General features: G+C 46.3%; 1 protein-coding gene and 1 pseudogene across 1 annotated transcript in view; both read left to right on the top strand.

Annotated features, from left to right (window-relative positions):
* LOC117976208 (eukaryotic peptide chain release factor GTP-binding subunit ERF3A-like) overlaps positions 1-5,321 on the top strand; it is a 42,004-nt pseudogene extending 36,683 nt beyond the window's left edge.
* LOC129394257 (uncharacterized) overlaps positions 1-24,133 on the top strand; it is a 69,288-nt gene that overhangs the window by 5,903 nt on the left and 39,252 nt on the right. The window contains 7 exon segments of the mRNA XM_063598075.1: positions 58-782; positions 12,413-12,541; positions 16,191-16,290; positions 16,454-16,598; positions 20,690-20,750; positions 20,860-20,895; positions 22,244-23,035. Coding sequence (XP_063454145.1) covers positions 714-782; positions 12,413-12,541; positions 16,191-16,290; positions 16,454-16,598; positions 20,690-20,750; positions 20,860-20,895; positions 22,244-23,035 — 1,332 coding nt within the window. The 5' untranslated portion in view covers positions 58-713.

Raw genomic sequence — 24,133 nt, 5'->3', positions numbered from 1 at the left:
TTAGCCAGGGGTGGTGGCAGGTGTCTGTAATCCCACCTACTCAGTAGGCTGAGGCAGGAGAATCCCTTGAACCCGGGAGGTGGCTACAATGAGCCAAGATCGTGCCATTGCATTGCAGCCTGGGTGACAGAGCGAGACTCCATCTCGGGAAAAATAAAAAATAATAATTAAAAAACAAATTCAAGGCTTATGTGGTTGCAGAGAACACTCTTCTTTGAGGACAAATGAGAACCAGATATTCCTGTTAAGTCGGGGGCACAAGTGTTGGCAATGAATATACTGTATCTCCAAAGCAGATAGATCTTAGACAACCAGAATCTCTGGGGAAAGGCCACATTCATCAACCTCCGGGGGAAACTGGCTTCAAGTGACTCAGAGGTGACACCCAATGTCGCTCTGGGTAACTACACAGAAATCCTAAACGGTGTTAAAGAAGAGGGAGCAAGGCTGCCCTTTACTTCCAATGCTGTCCAGCCAGCTCCATAAGGCTCTGAGAGGCTGGCTCAGGTGAGCCAGGGCTCAAGTGAGGAGACTGGCCAGGGCTTGGCTAAAAGAGCCTCTCACTCAAAAGTAAGCCCAAAGCAAGATAAGCTGCATTCTCAGGGCTGCTGTATATTTTCTCCGCCTGAATAAGCTGCTGCTGATTTAGTTAACCGGGTTCTTCTCGGATTCCTGTGGCTGCATTTGAATAGCAGAAATCCTGGCAAGAGGAGATGAAGATCTGGGCTAAAAACTTCACTGAGGCTAACATCTCAGGAGGACCCTGGAGTCACATGAGCCTGGTGGGAATCTGCTTTGCCTCCTACCAGCTATGTAGCGCTGGTCACACAACTTCACCTTGCTAAGCCTCAGTTTCTTGCTTTTAAATGGAGATGATGATACCTATTTTGCAAGGTTGCTGAGTTGATTGCATGAGATCACCGACGTGCACAGTAATAAAATAGAAAAGGCTTAGCAAGTATTGCTGTCATTACTACTGTGGCTGACATTTACTAAGCCCTTACCAAAGTCTTTGACAGTCACTGTCTTTTTTCCTTCCTTCCTTCCTTTCTCTCTCTTTTTCCTTTTTTGAGACAGGGTCTAGCTCTGTTGCCCAGGCTGGAGTAGAGTGGCCCGATCACAGCATCATGGCTCACAGCAGCCTCGACCTCCTGGGCTCAAGCAATCCTCCCATCTCAGCCCCCTCCCCTACAAGAAGCTGGGATTACAGGCATGCGGCAGGCACCACACCCAGCTAATTTTCAAATTTTTTGTAGAGACAGTGTCTTGCTATGTTGCCCAGGCTGGTCTCCAAGTCCTGGCCTCAAGCAATCCACCCACTTCAGCCTCCCGAAGTGCTAGGATTACCGACATGAGCCACCACACCCAACAAATCACTGCCTTTTTCAGTGCTCACAACAAACCTCTGAAGTAGCTAATATTTCTTTTCTTTTTTTTTGAGACAGAGTTTCACTCTTGTCGCTCAGGCTGGAGTGCAGTGGCGCGATCTTGGCTCACTGCAACCTCCGCCTCCCGGGTTCAAGCGATTCTCCTGCCGCAGCTTCCCAAGTAGCTGAGAGTACAGGTGCCTGCCACCACGCCCGGCTAATTTTTATATTTTTAGTAGAGACGAGGTTTCGCCATGTTGGCCAGGCTGGTCTCGAACTCCTGACCTCAGGTGATCCACCCACCTCGGGCTCCCAAAGTGCTGGGATTACAGGCGTGAGCCACTGCGCCCAGTAAGTTTCCATTTTAAACACTCCACAGTCTGTATTTCCTATGAATTGGTACTTGGATCTACAGACTTGTTTGTATTTATGTTCAATCTTTTTGCCAAAAAATATTTCAAAAATGGTGTTGAGCGTGCTTTCCTCACAGACGCACAATCACCAATTGTCTCTTTGTGGTATCAGCAGCCATTGGTGCTTGATGACAGGATCCACAGTTCATTAGGAGTGCTGCTTTATTTCTGTTTGGTGAGGTGACCAGGTCACCAACCCTTCCCAGTTCACCTGGAACTTCCCCCGTTTTGGCACCTTCAGTCCCATGTCCCAGGAAACCACTCAGTCCCAGGACAGCTGGTCGCCCTGCAGGAAAGCCATGTTTTAGGCAGTGACTCTTCCCACCCCCACTCTGCCTCCCTTTGCCATAGTGGGCAGAGAAGTAGGAGACAGGATGTGGATAACGGGCTGGAGAATGCAGGGCGAGGGGTCTGTATCTAGTGGCCAGTCTTGGGTGTAATTGACACCTTAGTAGTTGTCCACCTAGTATCCACTTTCACCTTCTTGCAATCCCCTGATTTTTGATTAGGTAATGGTCCCTACCCACAGCCCACATGCTTCACGGGCACTGATGCTAGCCCCAGCTTCCATGACCAGCTGCTCCCTTCCAGAACCCAGGACGAAGCCGGTCAGTGCAAGCCAGTCCCCATGCCACACCTTGGGCCAATAAATCACAAGGGGTAATTTGTCAGAGGCATTTGGGAAAACATTTCCTTATTCCTTTTTAAAAAAATTATATTTACTTTTATCTTTTCATCTAGAATTTCTGATGAAGATCACTCTTTAAAATATGTATATGTGGCCGGGAGCGGTGGCTCACACCTGTAATCCCAGCATTTTGGGAGGCCGAGGCGGGCAGATCACGAGGTCAGGAGATTGAGACCCTCCTGGCTAATATGGTGAAACCCCGTCTCTACTAAAAGTACAAAAAATTAGCTGGGCGTGGCATCGTGCGCCTGTAGTCCTAGCTACTCGGGAGGCTGAGGCAGGAGAATGGTGTGAACCTGGGAGGTGGAGCTTGCAGTGAGCCAAGATCGCGCCACTGCACTCCAGCCTGGGCGACAGAGTGAGATTCCGTCTCTCAAAAATAAATAAATAAATAAATAATCTGTATGTGTATGTACGTATGTACACACACACACACACCATTCAACCATTGGCTGGGCATGGTGGCTCACACCTTCCTGCACTTTGGGAAGCTGAGGCAGGAGGATATCCTGAGCCCAGGAGTTTGAGACCTGCCTGAGCATCATAGTGAGACCCCATCAGAACAAAAAAAAATGGTTTAATTAAAATATATATAATTGAATTTTATTTTATATATTATATATATGTTTATGTATATACCATATATATATATAATTCAAATAGTTGAATTTAGGCTGGTCAAGGTGGGTCACACCTGTAATCCCAGCACTTTGGGAGATTGAGGCAGGTGGATCACACCTCAGGTCAGGAGTTCGAGACCAGCCTGGCCAACATGATGAAACCCCATCTCTACTAAAAATACAAAAATTAGCCGGGTGTGGTGGCAAGCGCCAGTAATCCCAGCTACTCAGGAGGCGAGTTTATGTTACTTTGTGTAAACATATGCTTTCATTCCTCTCAGTCAGAGATACCTAGGAATAAGATTGCTGGATCAATTTATCTTTACATTTTTATTAAACTTTCCAACTGCTTTCCAAAGTGGCAGGCCCCATTTTACTTTCCTACCGGCAATGTGGGAGAGTTTCTGTTTCTCCATATCCTCACCACTTATTATTCTCTTTTTGAGTATTAGTCATCCTAGTGGATATGAAGTAGTATCTCATTATGCATTGCTTTTCTTAAAGATATGGTCTCACTCCATTGCCCAGGCTGGAGTACAGTGGCACAATCATAGCTCACAGTAGCCTCAAACTTCTGGGCTAAAACTATCCCCCCACCTCAGCCTCAGCCTCCTTAGTGGCTAGGACTAAAGGCACACACCACTGCGCCTGGCTAATTTTTTACCTTTTTTTTTTGAGATAGAGTTTAGCTTTTATTGCCCAGGCTGGAGTGCAACGGTACGATCTCGGCTCACCACACCCTCCACCTCCCGGGTTCAAGCAATTCTCCTGCCTCAGCCTCCCAAGTAGCTGGGATTACAGGCATGTGCCACCATGCCTGGCTAATTTTGCATTTTTAGTAGAGACAGGGTTTCTACATGTTGGTCAGGCTGGTCTTGAACTCCCAACCTCAGGCGATCTGCCCGCTCTGGCCTCCCAAAGTGCTGGGATTACAGGTATAAGCCACCATGCCCAGCTCTCTGGGTTCTTTCCTTCCTTCCTTCCTTCCTTTCTTTCTTCTTTCATTCTTTCTTTTTTTTTCTTTTCTTTTTTTTGTAGAAGCCACAGGAAGAAACAAATCATGAGGGGATGCTTTGACAAGCTACAAACACTGGAGTCATAATATACCTGTATTTAACTTGGTAAATCCAACCATGCATGTTTGAATGTGAGAGAGACAGAGAAAGAAAGAGACAGAAATGAGACAGACAGAAAGAATAATGCTTTAAATAATGCAGGGGTTTCAGCCCTCCACTCTAAGAACATAGAACCCATGGGCTGAATAGAAGGAGGAGAGGGCACAGCTGTCCTTCCCTCAGCCTGTCTCAATCCAGGGCCTTCACATTCCCTATGCTCAGCATGACTCCAGCATTTTGTTTTTGTTTTTCTTTGTTTTTAAGACAGAGTCTCACTCTGTCACCCAGGCTGGATTGCATTGGCACGATTTCAGCTCAGTGAAGCATCCACCTTCCGGGTTCAAGCGTTTCTCCTGCTTCAGCCTCCTGAGTAGCTAGGACTACAGGGACGTACCACCACACCTGGCTAATTTTTTCTTGTATTTTTAGTAGAGATGGGGGTTTTACCTTCGTGGTCAGCCTGGTCTCAAATTCCTGGCCTCAAGTGATCCACCCACCCCAGCCTCCCAAAGTGCTGAGATTACAGGTGTGAGTTACTGCACCCTGCTTATTTATTTTTGAAACACGGTCTCACTATGTTGTCCAGGCTGGAGTGCAGTGGTGCCATCAGAGCTCACTGTAGCCTCGAACTCCTGGCTTCAAGGGATGTCCCTGCCTCAGCCTTCCAAGTAGCTGGGACTACAAGCACACACTACCTCATTGGCTATTATATCTTTTTATATATTTATTTATTTGTTTGTTTGTTTATTTTTTCAGACAGAGTTTTGCTTTTATTGCCCAGGCTGGAGTGCAATGGAGTGATCTCGGCCACCGCAACCTCTGCCTCCCGGGTTCAAGCGATTCTTCTGCCTCAGCCTCCCGAGTAGCTGGGATTACAGGCATGCGTCACCATGCCCGGCTAATTTTTTTTTTTTTTTTTTTGTATTTTTAGTAGAGATGGGGTTTCTCCATGTTGGTCAGGCTGGTCTTGAACTCCCGACCTCAGGTGATCCACCCACCTCAACCTTCCAAAGTGCTGGGATTACAGGCATGAGCCACCGCGCCCGGCTGGCTATTATATCTTTAACACATCTCCAAGGTTTCCTCATCTCCATTTTGAACAGAGAGGGCTTCAGCAGGTAACAGCATCTGGCCTAAATGTATTTTATTTCTTTTGTATATGTTTTGTTTTGTTTTCTGTTCCTGTTTTTTTTTTTTTTTCTTTTGACACGGAGTCTGTGTCATCTCGGCTTACTGCAAACTCCATCTCCCAGGTTCAAGCGATTCTCCTGCCTCAGCCTTCCAAGTAGCTGGGATTACAGGTGCGCACCACCACGCCCAGCTAATTTTTGTATTTTTAGTAGAGACAGGGTTTTGCCATGTTGGTCAGGCTGGTCTTAAACTCCTGACCTCAGGTGATTCACCCGCCTCGGCCTCCCAAAGTGCTGGGATTACAGGCGTGAGCTACCGCACTCTGCCTATAAAAAATTTAAGGCCAGGTGTGGTGGCTCCTGACTGTAATCCGGGGACTTTGGGAGGTTGAGGTAGGCAGATCACATGAGGTCAGGAGTTTGAGACCAGCCTGGCAACATCGTGAAACCCCCGTCTCTACTAAAACTACAAAAATTAGCTGGGTGTGGTGGCACGCGCCTATAGTCCCAGCTACTTGGGACTTAAAGCAGGAGAATCTCTTGAACCTGGGAGGTGGAGGTTTCAGTGAGCCGAGACCGCAATAGTGCATTCCAACCTGGGCGACAGAGCAAGACTCCATCTCCAAAAAAAAAAAAAAAAAATCCAGTTTATCATCTGTATCACAGGCAGTACTGATGTTCTGCTGTTTTCTGGTAAAATCTTCACTTCATGTTTTAAAATTTGTGGTAATGTACCAAGTATCACAGCCAATTCGTTAATCTTCCTTTCTTATAAATTATACTATTAGTTTTGCCTCTTTTTTTTTTTTTTTTTTGAGACAGAGTCTTGCTCTGTCACCCAGGCTGGAGTGCAGTGGCGCGATCTCGGCTCACTGCCAGCTCCACCTCCCAGGTTCACGCCATTCTCCTGCCTCGGCCTCCCAAGTAGCTGGGATTACAGGCGCCCACCACCACGGCCAGCTAATTTTTTGTATTTTTAGTAGAGACGGGGTTTCACCATGTTAGCCAGGATGGTCTCGATCTCCTGACCTTGTGATCCACCCGTCTCGGCCTCCCAAAGTGCTGGGATTACAGGCATGAGCCACCGTGCCTGGCTTTTTTTTTTTATTTTAAGACAGAGTTTTGCTCTTGTTGCCCAGGCTGGAGTGCAATGGCGCGATCTCAGCTCACTGCAACCTCTGCCTCCCGGGTTCAAGGGATTGTCCTGCCTCAGCCTCCTGAGTAGCTGGGATTACAGGCATGTGCCACCATGCCTGGCTAATTTTTGTATTTTTAGTAGAGACGGGGTTTCACCATGTTGGTCAGGCTGGTCTCAAACTCCTAACCTCGTGATCCGCCTGCCTCAGCCTCCCAAAGTGCTGGGATTACAGGCGTGAGCCACCATGCCCAGCCAAATCTAGGGCTGGAACATGGCTGCAGCATACAAATAGAATTGAATTCCATACTTTTGTTAACCCTGTTTTTTGTTTGTTTGTAGTTGTTGCTGTTTTTGAGACAGAGTCTCGCTCTGTCGCCTAGGCTGGAGTGCAGTGGTGCAATCTCGGCTCACTGCAGACTCTGCCTCCTGGGTTCAAACTATTCTCCTGCCTCAGCCTCCCAAGTAGGTGGGACTACAGGCGCCCACCACCACACCCGGCTAATTTTTGTATTTTATTAGAGACAGGTTTTCACCATATTGGCCAGGCTGGTCTGGAACTCCTGACCTTGTGATCCGCCCACCTCGGCCTCCCAAAGTGGTGGGATTACAGGCATGAGCCACCACACCCAGCCCCTGTTTTGCTTTTGTTTTGCTTGCTTCTTAGGGTTGTTTTTCTATTTATGGTAAAGGCATTGGCTTTCCATTTGTAGCATCAATAGAATATTTCCTGTTTACAATAACCGTATGTCATAGTAAATGGTAAAGGGATTTAAAGCAGTGGTTTTCAGCTGCCAGAGGCCTGAGAGAGTTTGGGCACACTCTGTGTGATCGGGCAGAAGGCCTGTGGGAAGTTTAGCTGAGGACAGGGCCAGGAAAGGTGATGGACAGTGGGGGTCTGTCCTGGTCACCAGGCCCCTGGGTGCTTCCCACCTGCTTGGAGCTCCCCACCCATCACACATGATGCTGCCAAGCCCTCTGGGTATTGTGAGCAAATACCTTAGGAGAGAAGCTGATGAACTTTGTTTCTTGAAATGCACAGATTCCTTGGACATCCCTGAGAGGTCAATCATGAAAGTCAACTTGGTTTTCTCCCCTTCATTTGGGTTCAGAATTTAAAGTCCACACACACGGGCAGTAAGATGATATAGATAAGGACATCATCACTCGGTTTCGGATGTTAAAATGTCTAGGTGGGTTAGGGGTGATTTGAGATCACACAACCTTGTGGCACAAAGAGGAATTCCCAGGCCGGAGGGAGACATTTTATTGCCATGTTATGATCTTATCATTGAGTTGAAAGGCAATCTTGTTTCATTTTGGATTCTTTCTTATGTTTATGTCTTATAAGGGCACTTTGAATTTCCAAGCAAATAATAATTTTGAATTAGCTTTAATCATTGACTTCTAGCAGTTATATGATCAGAAACATGCTGTGTGATTTGATTGCTCTCCAATATATTGAGATTTGCTGGAACAAAATAAGTCAGGTTAATTTTTGTAAATATACCATGCATGCTTAAAATGAATGTATCTACATTTGTTCCTGAGATACAGGTTGATGGACGGATGGCTACATGGATGTGATGGAGATGGTTTACTATCGGGACCTTCCGCATCCTGCTGATGTTTTGTTGCTTAGGATATGAATGGCTGAGCGGAGGCTGTAAAACCTGGCACTCTGCTTGGGTATGAGGTTCTTCCTGCCATCATTTATTTTTTATGTTTTGTCGCCAAAAGTGACCTTGAGGAACCCTGGGAGCTCAGGAAGGAAGGAGCGCCCAGAAGCAGGGACAGGGAGCTGGTTGGGGAGGACCAGAAATCAGGTTTGTGAAGGTTCCAGAGAGGACCTGTCCTTGGGAGGAGAGTGGAAGACTGAGATGGGGGAGGGGTCATTGGAATGATGCAGGAGCTACTTGGCATTGTCCATTGTGAGGCACCACCGGGGTCATCAGGGATTGGTGGAGAGGGAGTATAAAGCCCCAGGGTTGCTAAGGGAGGGCCCAGACCGAAGAAGGTTTGGTGGATAGCAGAACCTGTTTGTCTCCCTCTGATTGCTCCTAAGCCTCACGCTCCCTTGCCCCGCGTGTCCTGTTGCTTCCCTGATCTTCTCCGTGACCTGTAGCTAAACCTTCCACCAGCGCTTGAGAACTTAATTTGAACCGGATCCTTTCCCAGACCCCTTTCTTCTTCTCCTCCTCCTCCTCCACCTCCTCCAGGTGCCCAACAGCCCCCTTCTCCTCCTTTCCCTTCCCTTACTTCCCCCCTTCCCCTCCCCTTCCCCTCCCCCTCCCCTCCCCCTCCCCAACTCAGATCCCGGCCCGGTCCCCGTCCCCTTCCCTCCCCCCTGCCCTAAGCCACCTCCACCTCTGTCCTGGCCGCCTCAGGGCGCCCTGAAAGGACCAGGACATGTGGGTGCGGTGGATGCTCTTTTGGCTCCTCTTTGGGCTCCTGCTGGAATTTATCAGCCATCAGTGCATCTCTGTGAGTAGACGCTGGACCCGTGGGGTTTCTTCCTTTTTACTGGGCTGTGTCACGCGGCATGAAATTACACAGCTCAGGCCTGTAATCCCAGCAGTTTAGGGGGCCGAGGTGGGCAGATCACTTGAGTCCAGGAGTTGAAGACTAGCCAGGGCATCATAGCGAAACCCCATCTCTACAAAAAATTCCAAAAGAGATTAGTTGGGCCTGGTGGTGTGTACCTGTTATCCCAGTTACTGGAGAGGCTGAGGTGAGAGGATCGCTTGGGCCCAGGAGCTGGACGTTGCAGTGAGCCGAGATGGCCCCGCTGCACTCTTGTCTCTAACAAACAAAATGGACCAAAACAAAGTGAAATGTCATTTGATTTGTGTCATCTGGTTTGATGACTTTTTTTTTTTTTTTTTTTTTTTTTTTAGACAGAGTCTCACTCTGTCGCCCAGGCTGGAGTGCAGTGGCAAGATCTCGGCTCACTGCAACCTCCGCTTCTGGGGTTCAAGCAATTGTCCTGCCTCAGCCTCCTGAGTAGCTCAGATTACAACGCCTGCCTAATTTTTGTATTTTTAGTAGAGACGGGGTTTCACCATGTTCTCCAGGATAGTCTCCATCTCTTGACCTCGTGATCCGCCTGCCTCAGCCTCCCAGTGCTGGGATTACAGGCGTGGGCCACCGCGCCTGGCCAAAATATATAACCTTAAGTGTAAGTTTACTAACTTTGGAAAGTACATACACCAGCATAAACCAACCCCCTTTCAAGATCTACATTATTTTATTTATTTATTTATTTTTTGAGACAGTTTCTCCCTTGTTGCCCAGGCTGGAGTGCAATGGGGCAATATCAGCTCGCCGCAACCTCTGCTTCCCAGGTTCGAGCGATTCTCCTGCCTCAGCCTCCCGAGTGGCTGGGATTACAGACATGTGCCACCACTCCCAGCTAATTTTGTATTTTTAGTAGAGATAGGGTTTCTCCATGTTGGTCAGGCTGGTTTTGAACTCCCGACCTCAGGTGATCCGCCCGCCTCGGCCTCCCAAAGCGTTGGGATTACAGGCGTGAACCACCGTGCCCAGCCAAGATCTACACTATTATGTCACCCCAGAAAGTGAACTCTCACTCTTCCCAGCCAGTCTCTTTCTTATCATAGGTTAGCTTGCTTATTCTGGAATTTCGCGTATACAGATGCATGCCATGCCATAGGTACTCTTTTGTGTCTGCTTTGTTCTGCTCAACACCATGTTTCTGAAATCATTACCATTGTTGTATGGTTCTCTAACTCCATCATTTCCATTTCAGACTCAGCATATGCGCAGTTCAACCTGATGAAGGGCTATCTCTGTTTAATTCACCATCTTGAAAGAAACATTTAAAATTGAGATGTTTTCAAGGATATATAGTTAAATCCTGAGGAATCGATGTAGAAATGTTATCACAAGCTGTCTGAACTTACTCAGGGGAAGTCTTCATCTTCACTCACATAAGAGTCTAATGGAATTAATATCAACAATCTTAGAGAAATCCCACACTATTCATGCCATTTTCATGATCTCCACCTTGGTAATTTTTTTTTTTTTGAGACAGAGTCTCGCTCTGTCACCCAGGCTGAAGTGCAGTGGTGTGATCTCGGCTCACTGCAACCTCTGCCTCCCGGGTTCAAGTGATTCTTCTGCCTCAGCCTCCCAAGTAGCTGGAACTATAGGCACATGCCACCATGCCCTGCTAATTTTTTGTATTTTTAGTAGAGATGGGTTTCACCGTGTTAGCTAGGATGGTCTCAGTCTCCTGATCTCGTGGTCCACCCACCTTGGCTTCCCAAAGTGCTGGGATTGCAGGCGTGAGCCACCACGCCCGGCCCACCTTGTTAATTTTTAAGCACTAAAATTTGATACTTATTTGTGAATGAAGTAATCTCTTCATTGTGTTTGTTTTTTTTTTTTTTTTACTTATGCTGAGATTTAAATGACAAAGATTCATATAATCCAAGAGAGAAGTATTATTTAGAGGTATTCTTTTACCATGTGATATATAATAAATGCATCCAATGCTATACATCAATTTAAAAAACAAGTAAATAACTTTAAAGAAAAGATAACTACTGGCCAGGTGCAGTGGCTCACACCTGTATTCCCAGCACTTTAGGAGGCCGAGGCAGGTGGATCATGAGGTCAGGAGTTGGAGACCAGCCTGGCCAAGATGGTGAAACCCTGTTTCTACTAAAAATACAAAAATTAGCCGAGCGTGGTGGCAGGCGCCTGTAATCCCAGTTACTCAGTAGCTGAGGCAGGAGAATCGCTTGAACCCGGGAGGCGGAGGTTGCAGTGAGCTGAGATCATGCCACTGCAATCTAGCCTGGGTGACAGAGCAAAACTTTGTCTCAAAACAAAAAGAAAAGAAAAGATAATTACTTTATACTTAGCTTGTCTTACCCATGAGTGACGGGCTGCATGTGGCCCAGGACAGTTTTGAATGCAGTTCAACACAAATTTGTAAACTTTCTTAAAACATTAGGAGATTTTGGCCAGGTACAGTGGCTCATGCCTGTAATCCCAGCACTTTGGGGGGCTGAGGCGGGCAGATTACCTGAGGTCAGGAGTTCGAGACCACCCTGACCAACATGGCAAAACCCCATCTCCACAAAAAATACAAAAATTTGCCGAGTGCACTGTCAGGCACCTGTACTCCCAGCTACTCAGGAGGCTGAGGCAGGAGAATCACTTGAACCTGAGAGGCAGAGGTTGCACTGAGCCGAGAGCACACCACTGCACTCCAGCCTGGGTGACAGAGTGAGACCCCATCTCAAAAACAACAAACAAAAACAAAAAAATGGCCGGGCACGGTGGCTCACACCTGTAATCCCAGCACTTTGGGAGGCCGACGCAGGCAGATCGCCTGTCAGGAGTTCAAGGCCAGACTGGCCAACATGGTGAAACCTCATCTCTACTAAAAATACAAAAATTAGTCGGGCATGGTGGCAGAGACCTGTAATCTCAGCTACTCGGGAGGCTGAGGGAGGAGAATGGCTTGAGCCCAGGAGCTGGCGGTTGCAGTGAGCCGAGATTGCACCACTGCACTCCGGCCTGGGCGACTGAGTGGAGCGGAACTCTGTCTCAAAAAAAAAAGAGGTTTTTTTTAGATCATCAGCTATTGTTAGTGTTAGTGTATGTTAGGTGTGGCTCAAGACAACTTTGCTTCTTTTAATATAGGCAGGGAAGTCAAAAGATTGGATATCCCTGCTTTATACCAAGAAAGACAACACCCCACATTTGCAATGCCTAAAAACACTACCAGCCATCTGAAAAACATGTGACTTCTAACTTCTGTTCTTTTTTGTAGCAGTGGAATCCCACGGTGATACCTGAGGGATGTGGTTACCTTTTGGAGGAGGTTGACGGTTTCTAAGGATGATTCTTTCTGAGTGAAATATTGTCGGTGTCATTGACCTTTTCATTATTTCAACTATTATTATTCCAGGTTATCAATACTCTGGCTGACCATCATCATCGTGGGACTGACTTTGGTGGAAGTCCTTGGTTAGGTATCATTATTGAATTTCCGAGAAGTTATAAAGTTGTCATTACCCTCTGGACAGTTTACCTTTGGGTGAGTATACTAACTTTCTGTAGAGGTATACTTGTAATCACAAATAAGAATAAATTATATAAAACAATTCACGTTTCTGGACTTCATTATGAATATGTGGTTTTACCCAAAAAATCAGGGAAATGATTTATTAGCATAAGAATTATGAAAATATCTGCCATTTACATTATGAAAATTAAATAGGTCAGTGTTTGTTTAATAGAATGTCAACAGAGCTTTTGGTCAAAAATAAGTTTTTTTAACCTTTGTGCTATTTGTCACAAATGGAGTATGAGGTTTCGTCACTTAAATAGGAAATTCTTTCTAAACTCTTCTGCTTTATAGTTCTATCGTATGGGTGGAAGGAAAGCTTCCAGTCTCCTCTCTGAAGATTCACTGCAGAAATGAGCTGACAACAGACAGCTCAACAGGAAAAGAAAAACATAGAACAGGCATAAACATGGGAACCAGCTGAAAAATGAGACTGCTAGAAGGGCTGGATGGTTGATGCTTAAAGAGCACCCTCTTCTGAGGGGAGAGGGAGATAGATGGAGATGTAGGCCATTTAGAGGGGCAGCAAATGATTTTTAGGGGAAATGAAAGAGGCCAAGGAACAAACAATTGGCCTGAGACAAAGTTCCTCTGAGGTCATAGGGACGAGGTGACAAACTGCCGGAAGGTGAAGGGCAGAACAGCACTGCGTCTCATGATGCAGAGAAAGCCCCAGAGAATCTCTTAGAACTGCCCTCCAAGAGAATCAATGAAAAGTGTGTCTGGGCAGGGTAATTTTGAATGACATCATTCAAAGTGCATGTTCCCACTTGCAACTGGAGAGAGATCAGTATGTCAAAAGTCTGTACTTGGTAAGAATTTGGCTGCTAAGTTGTGCCATAATTTGTCTTTTGAGCCTTTTTTCCTTTGGGTAAGTTGAGCTCTACATTTTGTCTTGCCATTCATGACAGTAAAAATGTGGTCGTCTGGGGGCTGAACCTCCTTCTGAACAATGATCCAAGATAAAAGTACTAATACCACAGTGCTTTTTTATATTCAAGGGAAGAGGAAGTATGTTTCAGTTTCACCACCTAGATAATTACACGTCATTTGGCACTGCCTTTCAAGATATGTAGAAAACAGAAAATATATGAGTTATGAAGATATCTAGGCACATTTAACATTCTCTATGCCACTTAGTCCTGAACAGAGAATTTTCGGTATAAATTGGAGGAAGCTTTTTTTTTTTTTTTTTTTTCTTTTCTCACCCCCAAGACGAGTCTCCCTCTGTTGCCCAGGCTGGAGTATAATGGTGTGAGCTCAGCTCACTGCAACCTCCACCTCCTGGCTTCAAGTGATTCCCCTGCCTCAGCCTCTCAAGTAGCTGGGATTACAGGTGCCCACCACCATGCCCAGCTAATTTTTGTATTTTTAGTAGAATCGGGGTTTTACCATGTTGGCCAGGCTAGTCTCAAAACCCGACCTCAAATGATCCACCCGCCTCAGCCTCCCAAAGTGCTGGGATTACAAGCGTGAGCCACCACGTGAGCCAGGGGAAGTTTTTAAATTTACCACTTTTTAACAATTCCATTTAGGAAAGTTCAGTTGAGCTGTTGGACTTGGACAACTTCGCGCCTCTCATCTTTGTCGTTGTCATCTAGTCATCTATACCATTACCTCCTAAGCAGGGACATCATGGGTGCCATGAAGCATTCATGCGTGATGGCATTTCTTTGCTTGTCATTTCTTCATGTGTTTGACATTTCTCCTAGCTCCAAACTGGGCCAGCTACCTTTCCTATGAAATCTAGCAGTAGCTGTGGGATTGACGTGGTTGTTCTTTTCATCTTTTTAGATTACCCATTGCTTCTCTTGAAATCCTAGTACATGATTTTTTTTTTTATCCTATGTGCAGAAATCAGGAAAAAACAAATTCTACAAAGAATTTGAAAGATATTATTTCAGGCCAGGTGTGGTGGCTCATGCCTGTAATCCCAGCACTTTGGGAGGCTGAGGCAGATGGATCACTTGAGGTCAGGAGTTCAAGACCAGATGGGCCAACATGGTGAAACCCCATCTCTACTAAAAAGACAAAAATTAGGCAGGCATGGTAGCAGGCACCTGTAATCCCAGCTACTTGGGAGGCCGAGGCACAAGAATCACTTGAATCTGGGAGGTGCAGGTTGCCGTGAGCCAAGGTAGCGCCACTGCACTTCAGCATGGTTGAGAGTGACACTCCGTCTCAAGAAAAAAGTCATTTCAATGACTACCTCAGGAGATTCATAGGTATCTGACCCACATCTGAGATGGGATTTGCATTGCATTTTAGCTATGATGAGAACAAATATTTAATATCTTCGAAGATTAAAAGCATACTGTGATAATATGGAAATCTTGGTGGGAATTCAGTCATTAGTGAGAATGTTTTGCGTTAAGTTCAAACCAGCCTCAACGAAGCTGATGTGAGGGAAGGGAAAGTGAACTCTGAGTAGAGCAGGGACAGAAGAAAAATGCTCCAGTGCAGATCAGGAAGGAGCAGGGGGTGAAATGTTACAAATTCTAGAACTCAGAGAGCTGAAGGTAATTACTTCCTTTTCAAGTTGTGAAACATGTTAACCTGTGGTAAAATACTTATAAGATGATAATTACCATCTAACCGTGTTGAAGTGTACAGTTCCATTGTGTGAAGTATATTCATGTCATTTTTTTTTTTTTTTTTTTTTTTTTTTTTTGAGACGGAGTCTCACTCTGTCACCAGGCTGGAGTGCAGTGGTGGGATCTTGGCTCACTGCAACCTCTGCCTCCTGGGTTCAAGCAGTTCTCCTGCCTCAGCCTCCCGAGTAGCTGGGACTACAGGCGTGCATCACCATGCTCAGCTAATTTTTGTATTTTTAGTAGAGACGGGGTTTCACCATGTTGCCCAGGATGGTCTCCATCTCTTGACCTTGTGATTCACCCGCCTCAGCCTCCCAAAGTGCTGGGATTACAGGCGTGAGCTACCGCACCTGGCCTATTTTTTTTTTTTTTTTTTTTGAGACAGAGTTTCAATTTTGTTGCCCAGGTTGGAGTGCAATGGCACAATCTCAGCTCACCACAACCTTTTCCTGCTGGGTTCAAGTGATTCTCCTGCCTCAGCCTCCCGACTAGCTGGGATTACAGGCACGCACCACCATGCCTGGCTAATTTTGTATTTTTAGCAGAGACAGCGTTTCTCCATGTTGGTGAGGCTGGTCTCAAACTCCTGACCTCAGGTGATCCGCCTGCCTCGGCCTCCCAAAGTGCTGGGATTACAGGAGTGAGCCACCGTGCCAGCCTCATGTCATTCTTGTGTGTGTGTGTGTGTGTGTGTGTGTGTGTGTGTGTGTGTGTGTGTGTGTGACAGAGTCTCATTCTGTCGCTCAGGCTGGAGTGCAGTGGTGTGATCTCGGCTCACTGCAACCTCCGCCTCCCAGCTTTAAACGGTTCTCTGCCTCAGCCTCCCGAGTAGCTCGGATTACAGGCGCCCGCTGCCATGCCCGGCTAATTTTTGTATTTTTAGTAGAGACGGGGTTTCACCATCTTGGCCAGGCTGGTCTTGAACTCCTGACCCCGTGATCCACCTGCCTCGGCCTCCCAAAGTACTGGGATTATACGCATGAGCCACCGTGCCCAGCCGTCATTCTTATATTATTATTTCCTAGGTGTATTTCCTGAAGACTATCTTCTGGTCTCGAAATGGACATGATGGATCCACGGATGTACAGCAGAGAGCCTGGAGGTCCAAACGACGTAGACAGGAAGGTATGGCTCTCTTGGAGTCCCCATAGTGTGGAAATGAGTTTGCCCTGGAAAGGGAAAGAACAGCTTCTTTTCCTCAGGTTTCTCACCTTCTCTTCTCCTCACTCTCACCAAGGGCTGAGGTCCATTTGTATGCACACAAAGAAAAGAGTTTCTTCCTTTCCAGGAAATAAAATTGGCCTGAAAGACGTCATTACTCCATGGAGACATGTGGAAAGAAAATTTAGAGCGAAAATCCATAAGAGGAAGGTGACAACGAAAATCAACCATCATGACAAAATCAATGGAAAGAGGAAGACCGCCAGAAAACAGTAAGATGTGCCTTGACACAAATACTGTTGTATGAACCATGTGCCAATCAAAGTAGACAACTGTAAAGTCCTTGAGAATATTTTCTACAATATTTGTGGCAAATTCAGTGGGTTCAAAATTGAGTTTGTCCTTTCTGCTTCATTAGTTTAAGCTGTATAATTCCTTTCCCTTCCTACATTCTTGTTTGTCATTTTTTCGGGGGAAGAGGAGTTGCTAGTACTGGCATTGGTTTTCCTTTCTCTGTCTTTTTTTTTTTTTTTTTTTTTTCCTGAGATGGAGCTTTGCTGTTGTTGCCCAGGCTGTAGTGCAATGGCACAATCTCAGCTCACTGCCTTTTGGGTTCAAGCAATTCTCCTGCCTCAGCCTCCCAAGTAGCTGGGATTACAGGTGCCCACCACCACGCCCAGCTAATTTTTGTATTTTTACTAGAGATGGGGTTTCGCCATGTTGTCCAGGCTGGTCTCGAACTTCTGACCTCAGGTAATCCACCTGCCTCAGCCTCCCAAAGTGCTGGGATTAGAGGCGTGAGCCACCACACCCAGCCTTTTTTTTTTTTTTTTTTTTAATTTTGAGATAGAGTCTCGCTCTGTCGCCCAGGCTGGAGTGCTATGGTGCAATCTTGGCTCACTGCAACCTCTGCTCCCAGTTTGAAGCAATTCTGCCTCAGCTTCCCGAGTAGCTTGGATTACAGGTGTGTGCCAGCACATTTGGCCAATTTTTTTTTTTTTTTTTTTTTTTTTTTTTTTTGAGACAGAGTCTCACTCTGTCACCCAGGCTAGAGTGCAGTGGCATGATCTTGGCTCACTGCAACCTCCACCTCCCAGGTTCAAGCGATTCTTATCCCTCAGCCTCTTGAGTAGCTGGGACTACAGGCATATGCCACCATGCCCGGATAATTTTTGTATTTTTAGTAGAGGCGGGGTTTCACCATATTGGCCAAGCTGGTCTAGAACTCCTGACATCATGATCCGCACACCTCGGCCTCCCAATGTGCTGGGATTACAGGCGTGAGCCACCGTGCCCGGCCAGATTTTTGTATTTTTAGTAGAGACAGGGGTTCACCATGTTGGCCAGGCTAGTCTTGAACTCCTGACCTCAGGTGATCTGCCTACCTCAGCCTCCCAGTGTGAGCCACCGCACCCAGCCTGGATTGTTGAATTCAATCCTTGGGTCACCTCCAGATTCATTTTCACAGTCTTTCATGTTTTGGTCATATTACATTGTATTTTGCTGCCATATGACTGATCTTTTTCTGTTAAATGTGAGATACTTGTTAAAAAATATTTAGCAATGAATTGAGGCCTAGTAGCATGTTATCTTGCTGCAGAAGAGATGGGAGTCTACTTCTGGGGGATGGTCAGGGGTCCTCCATACAGGCTGCAATTGAGGTCGTCAGTGCAGGCTCAGTCCCTACAAAGGCCAGGGTATTTTCTGTCCACCTTTATTCTGATGCATGACTCTTCTGGGTCTCAACCAGAGCCAGTGGACTTCAGTATGGGTCGCTTTCATTGGCAGACCCTCAATCCACTTGTTTTCCATCTAATCCCATGCATGTGTGCAAAAGCTGCTGTGCTTCTTTGCATCTCAGTAGTTCCTTCTGGAATTCAGCAATGAAACTCAGGGAAATGGGTTCCAAATGCGAGGCTGACTTTCGTCCTGGGTTTCCTTCTTCTCCATCTTCACCTCATGTCTGTTTACTGCCATGTTAGCAATTTGATGTATTCAATCATGAGTTTTATATTCTGTTTGGTGTCCCCCATTGTTCTCATCGGAGATCAGAAGCTTCAGATGCACTTATGTCAACTCAAGAGTAGAATGCTTCCTTAGCTTCCCTCCAGAGTCAGGTTTTGTGTTTCTAGTTCCCAAGTGCACAGCAGGAGTAGTGATGTCCTCACTGGCTTCTCATTTGCATTAAACTGTGAGCTTCTTTAGCATGGGGACAGGACCCTGCTCCCATTGCATTCTCAGCACCTCACCACACACTCCTTGTTGGAGGCCACTCCAGACAGCATGTGCTGAAGGATGCCCTGTGGTCAGAAACAAGTTCATGAACTTTCTCTTTGAAGTGTTTTTGTCCCTGTTTCCTAGCGTTCTGGGAATTTTACACATCCTTCCTATAAAACCAAGTATCAGGTGAGATCCTTAGGATCAGGACCATGAATCAAGTGGTGTGAGGGCAACACAGCAAACTTACCCTTTTTAGGCCATTTCCTTTTTCTGCCCTCAATCTCTGTGAACTGAACCTTGTTAAAGTCAGTCAACACCAGGGTGGATGGTTTGCCATTGTCACCTATTTTCAGGACATAACACCCGACTTAGGAGCCATTCCGATCGTTTCTAATTCAATAGATGCGCCCAGCATTCAGATTGCCTTTTCTCTCAACCAGGATCTTTAAAGTCGATGACAAGAGTTCCAGTCCTGAATCATGGCAAAGTGCAGTAGTGAACTGCGGGGTTAATGACACCATATTCTGGAACGATCTCTCTATGGCTGATGGTCTCAGTTCCGGCATCAGCCTCTGACTGAGAATCAGGTCTCACACAGGAGGAGTCAGATGAGGAGCAATCCTCTGCTTCCGATGGAGTTAGTTGTGATGAATTGATGAGGTCTGGTTTTTCACACTGAACTAAAATGAGCTTTCGCTGTGTCAAGCACAAGACTGACCCCAGAAACACACATAGTGCACCTCATGGAGGCTTTTAATAGTCTTTATATTTACTAAAGAATAGGACTAACTATGGAACTATGAAGATGAGCTGGAAATGACAGGTGACTTGCCAGCAGGCCAGAGTGTGACTTTTTTTTGTCCCTCAATGGGAGGTGTCCATTCTCCCTTCGGTTGTGAGAATCGGTTCATTTGTGGAAAGGTTGCAGGGGGGATCTTTGAATCACAGCCTTCAGATGCCAGAAGGGCAGAGGGAATCCCACACGGGCTGGTGGATCATGTGTGTGCATTTCTCTCCCTTCTAATCTGAGGAAACTAAGCATGAAAGAATGTGAGCATGCAGAAAAGGAGAGGTAGGTATCAGAGGCAGAGGAAAATGGGAAATTGGATATGAAAGAAATACACACCTACAAGTGAGTTCAGAAACTGAACCCCACCCTCCTGGGAAACGCCCATTGGAGTGTTGTTTTTAACCTTTGTACAATGTTTAGACCCAGTACATGCAGAAATAGAAACAAATGGTCAGAAGACATATCGTGAGAGAGAGAGAGAGTTCACAAAACAGAAAACAAAGTACCTTAATATTTACCAGTGACCAAAAGATGTGAAGCAGCAAAATGTCTCCTGACCCCATTGCCAGCTAGACTGTGTGGAAACTCGGTTCATACCAGCCATTCTAGGGGTGGGGTGAGTTGTTGTCATCCTTAGGAAAGTGTGTTGTTGTAGGATCAACCACATCCTTCAAAAGGACTATGCCTGTTTATAAGCCCAGCTGTTTCTGCCCTGTGAAACACGGTAAGGATATTAATACAAAGAGAATACAGCTTTATGATAAAAGATGCTCAATGAAGGATGAATTAGGGATATACTGAGAATGGGGAAGGAAACTATCATCTCAGAAGTCAGCAGGCAGTAAGCAAGAGGAGGAATCAATATAGCAACAGTTTGGATCAGACCGTACAGTTTTTTTGTTTTTGTTTTTGTTTTTCTGAGATGGAGTCTCGCTGTGTCACCCAGGCTGGAGTGCAATGACGTGATCTTGGCTCACTGCAACCTCCGCCTCCCAGGTTCAAGTGATTCCCCTGCCTCAGCCTCCCGAGTAGCTGGGATTACAGGTGCCTGCCACCACGCCCGGCTAATCTTTTGTATTTTTAGTAGAGACGGGGTTTCACCGTATTAGCCAGGATGGTCTCAATCTCCTGACCTCGTGATCCATCTGCCTCGCCCTCCCAGAGTGCTGGGACTACAGGCATCAGCCACCGCGACCGGCTCAGACGGTACTCTTATAGCCATCTGAAATACGTTTTCTAGGTAGAGATAGATTGTGTAAGGGTACAGTTGTGAGGATAACAGAAACATGGCAGATTATTTAAAATCATCCTGAAAGTGGTGCTTTATCTGATGAAAGTGATTGTAATCCATAGGAAAATGTTTCAACGTGCGCAAGAGTTGCAGCGGCGGGCAGAGGACTACCACAAATGCAAAGTAAGGAGCTTCCTCCCCGCAGTTGCAGGATAGTTCAGTGCTGATGCAGATGATGCCACGGCTCTTAGACTCTCTCAACATTCAATTTCTCATGTGTTGGATTTTTCAGATCCCCCCTTCTGCAAGAAAGCCTCTTTGCAACCGGGTAAGTTTGTTTGTTTTCCTTGCTTTTGAACATAGTCTGCCAGGTCAGGACATGGATACATTTTTCTCCCTACAGCTCTGTGCTCAAGCCCTGCAGAGGGAGATGGCAGAGAGAAAGGCTGCCTACAAGCATCACAGTCCCATCCCTGTTGGTAACCGTGTTGTGCAAAAACACCTTCATCCCCACCCAGTGGGGCCCCTGATCCAATATTCCAAGTGTCAGAGGTTCCATATTTGTAATAGCAAATGGGCCCTGACTGTAAATTAGTGAAGAGTGAATGTAACTTATTACCCACAGGGACAATTCCAAATGAAGGCCTTAAATGATGCTCAGCTAAGCTGGTTCTTGTGTGGCCTCTGTACCTTCAAAAGCTGCCGAGTCCTATGATTACACGTGATGGGACTTGTACACTTGAAGTGAAACACAGTTTTAAAACTTGCATTGTTTAGAATTCCCACCTCATTTTTCCATGGACAAAAGTATTCTTTATGTCCTAGTGCACTTACAATTTGGTATTACCTGGGAGTGAAAAGAAATATTGCAGCCATGCCTAACTGACTTCTTGAGGTAAGATTGTTCTGTCAGAAAACCCTCTCCCAGTTCCCCTGCAGCTCTTCAGGAATCCACATCTCTCCAGAGCTCTTTGTTCTCATGGGTGGCACCTCCAGAGTGAAGAAGATCCTTTGTCAAGAAGGGAAACAGGGGAAATGAGAGGGTCCTGCAGGCAGAGCTGGAATCAACTTCCACTCTGCCTCTTGCAAGCTGTGTGACCCTGGGCACAATTTCTCCTTCCTCTGGAAACCTCTGTTTTCTTAGATTTGGAGCAGGGTGGTCACACTGACCTTGCAGAGTTCTGAGAATCAGAGACAGAACATAAAAGCCCTGGAAAACATTCTCCAAAAAGAAGCTGCAACATGTGTGGACAATGGGCTTTTCATGCCTCTCTTACTGTCTGTTGACCTGGTGCAAGAAACATGCTCTGGTGATGGCTGTGAGGGAGGAATGAGGATAGACATAGACACTCCTGTGTCTCAAACATGCTTCTTTATTACTCTGTTATGACTCTGTCTTCCCTGGGGCAGGACCCCAGCCTGCCTACATTTGCAGACAGACACAGTGGCATGTGGAGACAACAGTGTGTCCCAATGACTTTTCTTTACCCCCCAGCTGTCAGCAGTACTCAGTGGAAGGGTGATATTATGACACTGATACTGCTATTTTGAAACCTGGAGGATGGAAAGGTGCAAAAATCTATCACCAGCAACAGAAGGTGCAGACCGTGTTGGTGGCGGTAATTTTGTCCATCAAATGGATATGTGTGAAAACATTCCCTTCTTCGGCCCTACAGGTCAGAATGGCGGCAGCGGAGCATCGTCATTCTTCAGGATTGCCCTACTGGCCCTACCTCACAGCTGAAACTTTAAAAAACAGGATGGGCCGCCAGCCACCTCCTCCAACTCAACAACGTTCTATAACGGATAACTCCCTGAGCCTCAAGACACCTCCCGAATGTCTCCTTCGTCCCCTGCCACCCTCAGTGGATGATAATATCAAGGAGTGTCCTCTTGCTCCTCTTCCACCCTCTCCTCTTCCACCCTCAGTGGATGATAATCTGAAGGAGTGTCTCCTTGCTCCTCTTCCACCCTCTCCTCTTCCACCCTCAGTGGATGATAATCTGAAGGAGTGTCTCCTTGCTCCTCTTCCACCCTCTCCTCTTCCACCCTCAGTGGATGATAATCTGAAGGAGTGTCTCCTTGCTCCTCTTCCACCCTCTCCTCTTCCACCCTCAGTGGATGATAATCTGAAGGAGTGTCTCCTTGCTCCTCTTCCACCCTCTCCTCTTCCACCCTCAGTGGATGATAATCTGAAGACTCCTCCCTTAGCTACTCAGGAGGCTGAGGCGGAAAAACCACCGAAACCCAAGAGGTGGAGGGTGGATGAGGTGGAACAATCACCAAAACCCAAGAGGCGGAGGGCGGATGAGGTGGAACAATCGCCCAAGCCCAAGAGGCAGAGGGAGGCCGAGACACAATTACCCAAACCCAAGAGGCGGAGGTTGAGTAAGCTGAGAACACGCCATTGCACTCAAGCCTGGGCAATAAGAATAAATCCGTGGGTCGAAAAAAAGAAAAAAATCAAAAAATAAAACAAAACCCACACTCCAAAAACAAACTAACAAAGAATAAATAAATAATATAAAAATAAAATAAATACTGCAGTCCTTATGTTATTGCTTTGTTTCAGTATCTGGTATGATTGCCTGAGGGACCTGAGGTTCTTAATTAATTGTGGGGTTTTTTTTTTTTAATCTTTAGAAGTGGTTGGTTATGTAAAATATTATTATTATTATTTTTTTTTTTTTTTTTTTTGAGACTGGGTTTTGCTCTGTCACCCAGGCAGGAGTACAGTGGCTCGATCACAACTCACTGCAGCCTCAACCTCCTGGGCTTCAAGCAATCCTCCTGCCTCAGCCTCCCAAGTAGCTGGGATCACAGATGCGTGCCACCACACCTGGCCAATGTTAAAAAATCCTTTAACTTTTTTGTAGAGATGCACTCCTGGACTCAAGCGATCCTCCTACTGGTCCCGACCACCAGCCTCTTTCTGATAAACATTTACACTGTTTATTATCTGATGCCATTTCTATCTTCTTCCTTGTCATCCAGACATCAAAGAATTAGGTTTCTTCAGGGTTTTCTTTTTCAAGTCCTCATTGTTAAAGATCACTCACATTAGGGCCAGACACCACGGCTCATGCCTGTAATCCCAGCACTTTGGGAGGCCAAGGCGGGCAGAGCACTTGAGGTGGGGAGTTTGAGACCAGCCCGGGCAACTTGGTGAAACCCCACCTCTACTGAAAAACATACAAAAATTAGCTGGGCGTGATGGTGCATGCCTGTAGTCCCAGCCACTTGGGAGGCTGAGGCATGAGAATCGCTTGAACCCAGGAGGCAGAGGTTGTAGTGAGCCAAGATCACATCAGCACACTCTAGCCTGGGTGACAGAGCGAGACTCTGACTCAAAAAATAAATAAAATAAATATCACTTACATTAGATATACCCAAGGGGTGTTCTATAGAGAGTTGGAAGCAGTGGTTATTGCAACAGGGGCACGGAAGTCATCTGGCTATGCCAGGATGCCCAGGGGATACTCGGGGTGGGTGGCATAGTGGTGCTGGGGACTCACCGCACAGGACGCTCTGATTGACGCACTGCCAGGAGTAGCACTCTGTCTTGG

This window comes from Pan paniscus, chromosome 18, assembly GCF_029289425.2.
Source record: "Pan paniscus chromosome 18, NHGRI_mPanPan1-v2.0_pri, whole genome shotgun sequence".
Taxonomy (NCBI): domain Eukaryota; kingdom Metazoa; phylum Chordata; class Mammalia; order Primates; family Hominidae; genus Pan; species Pan paniscus.
The sequence above is the reverse complement of the archived record's forward strand: the minus strand, read 5'-3'. Positions and strand labels throughout refer to the sequence as shown.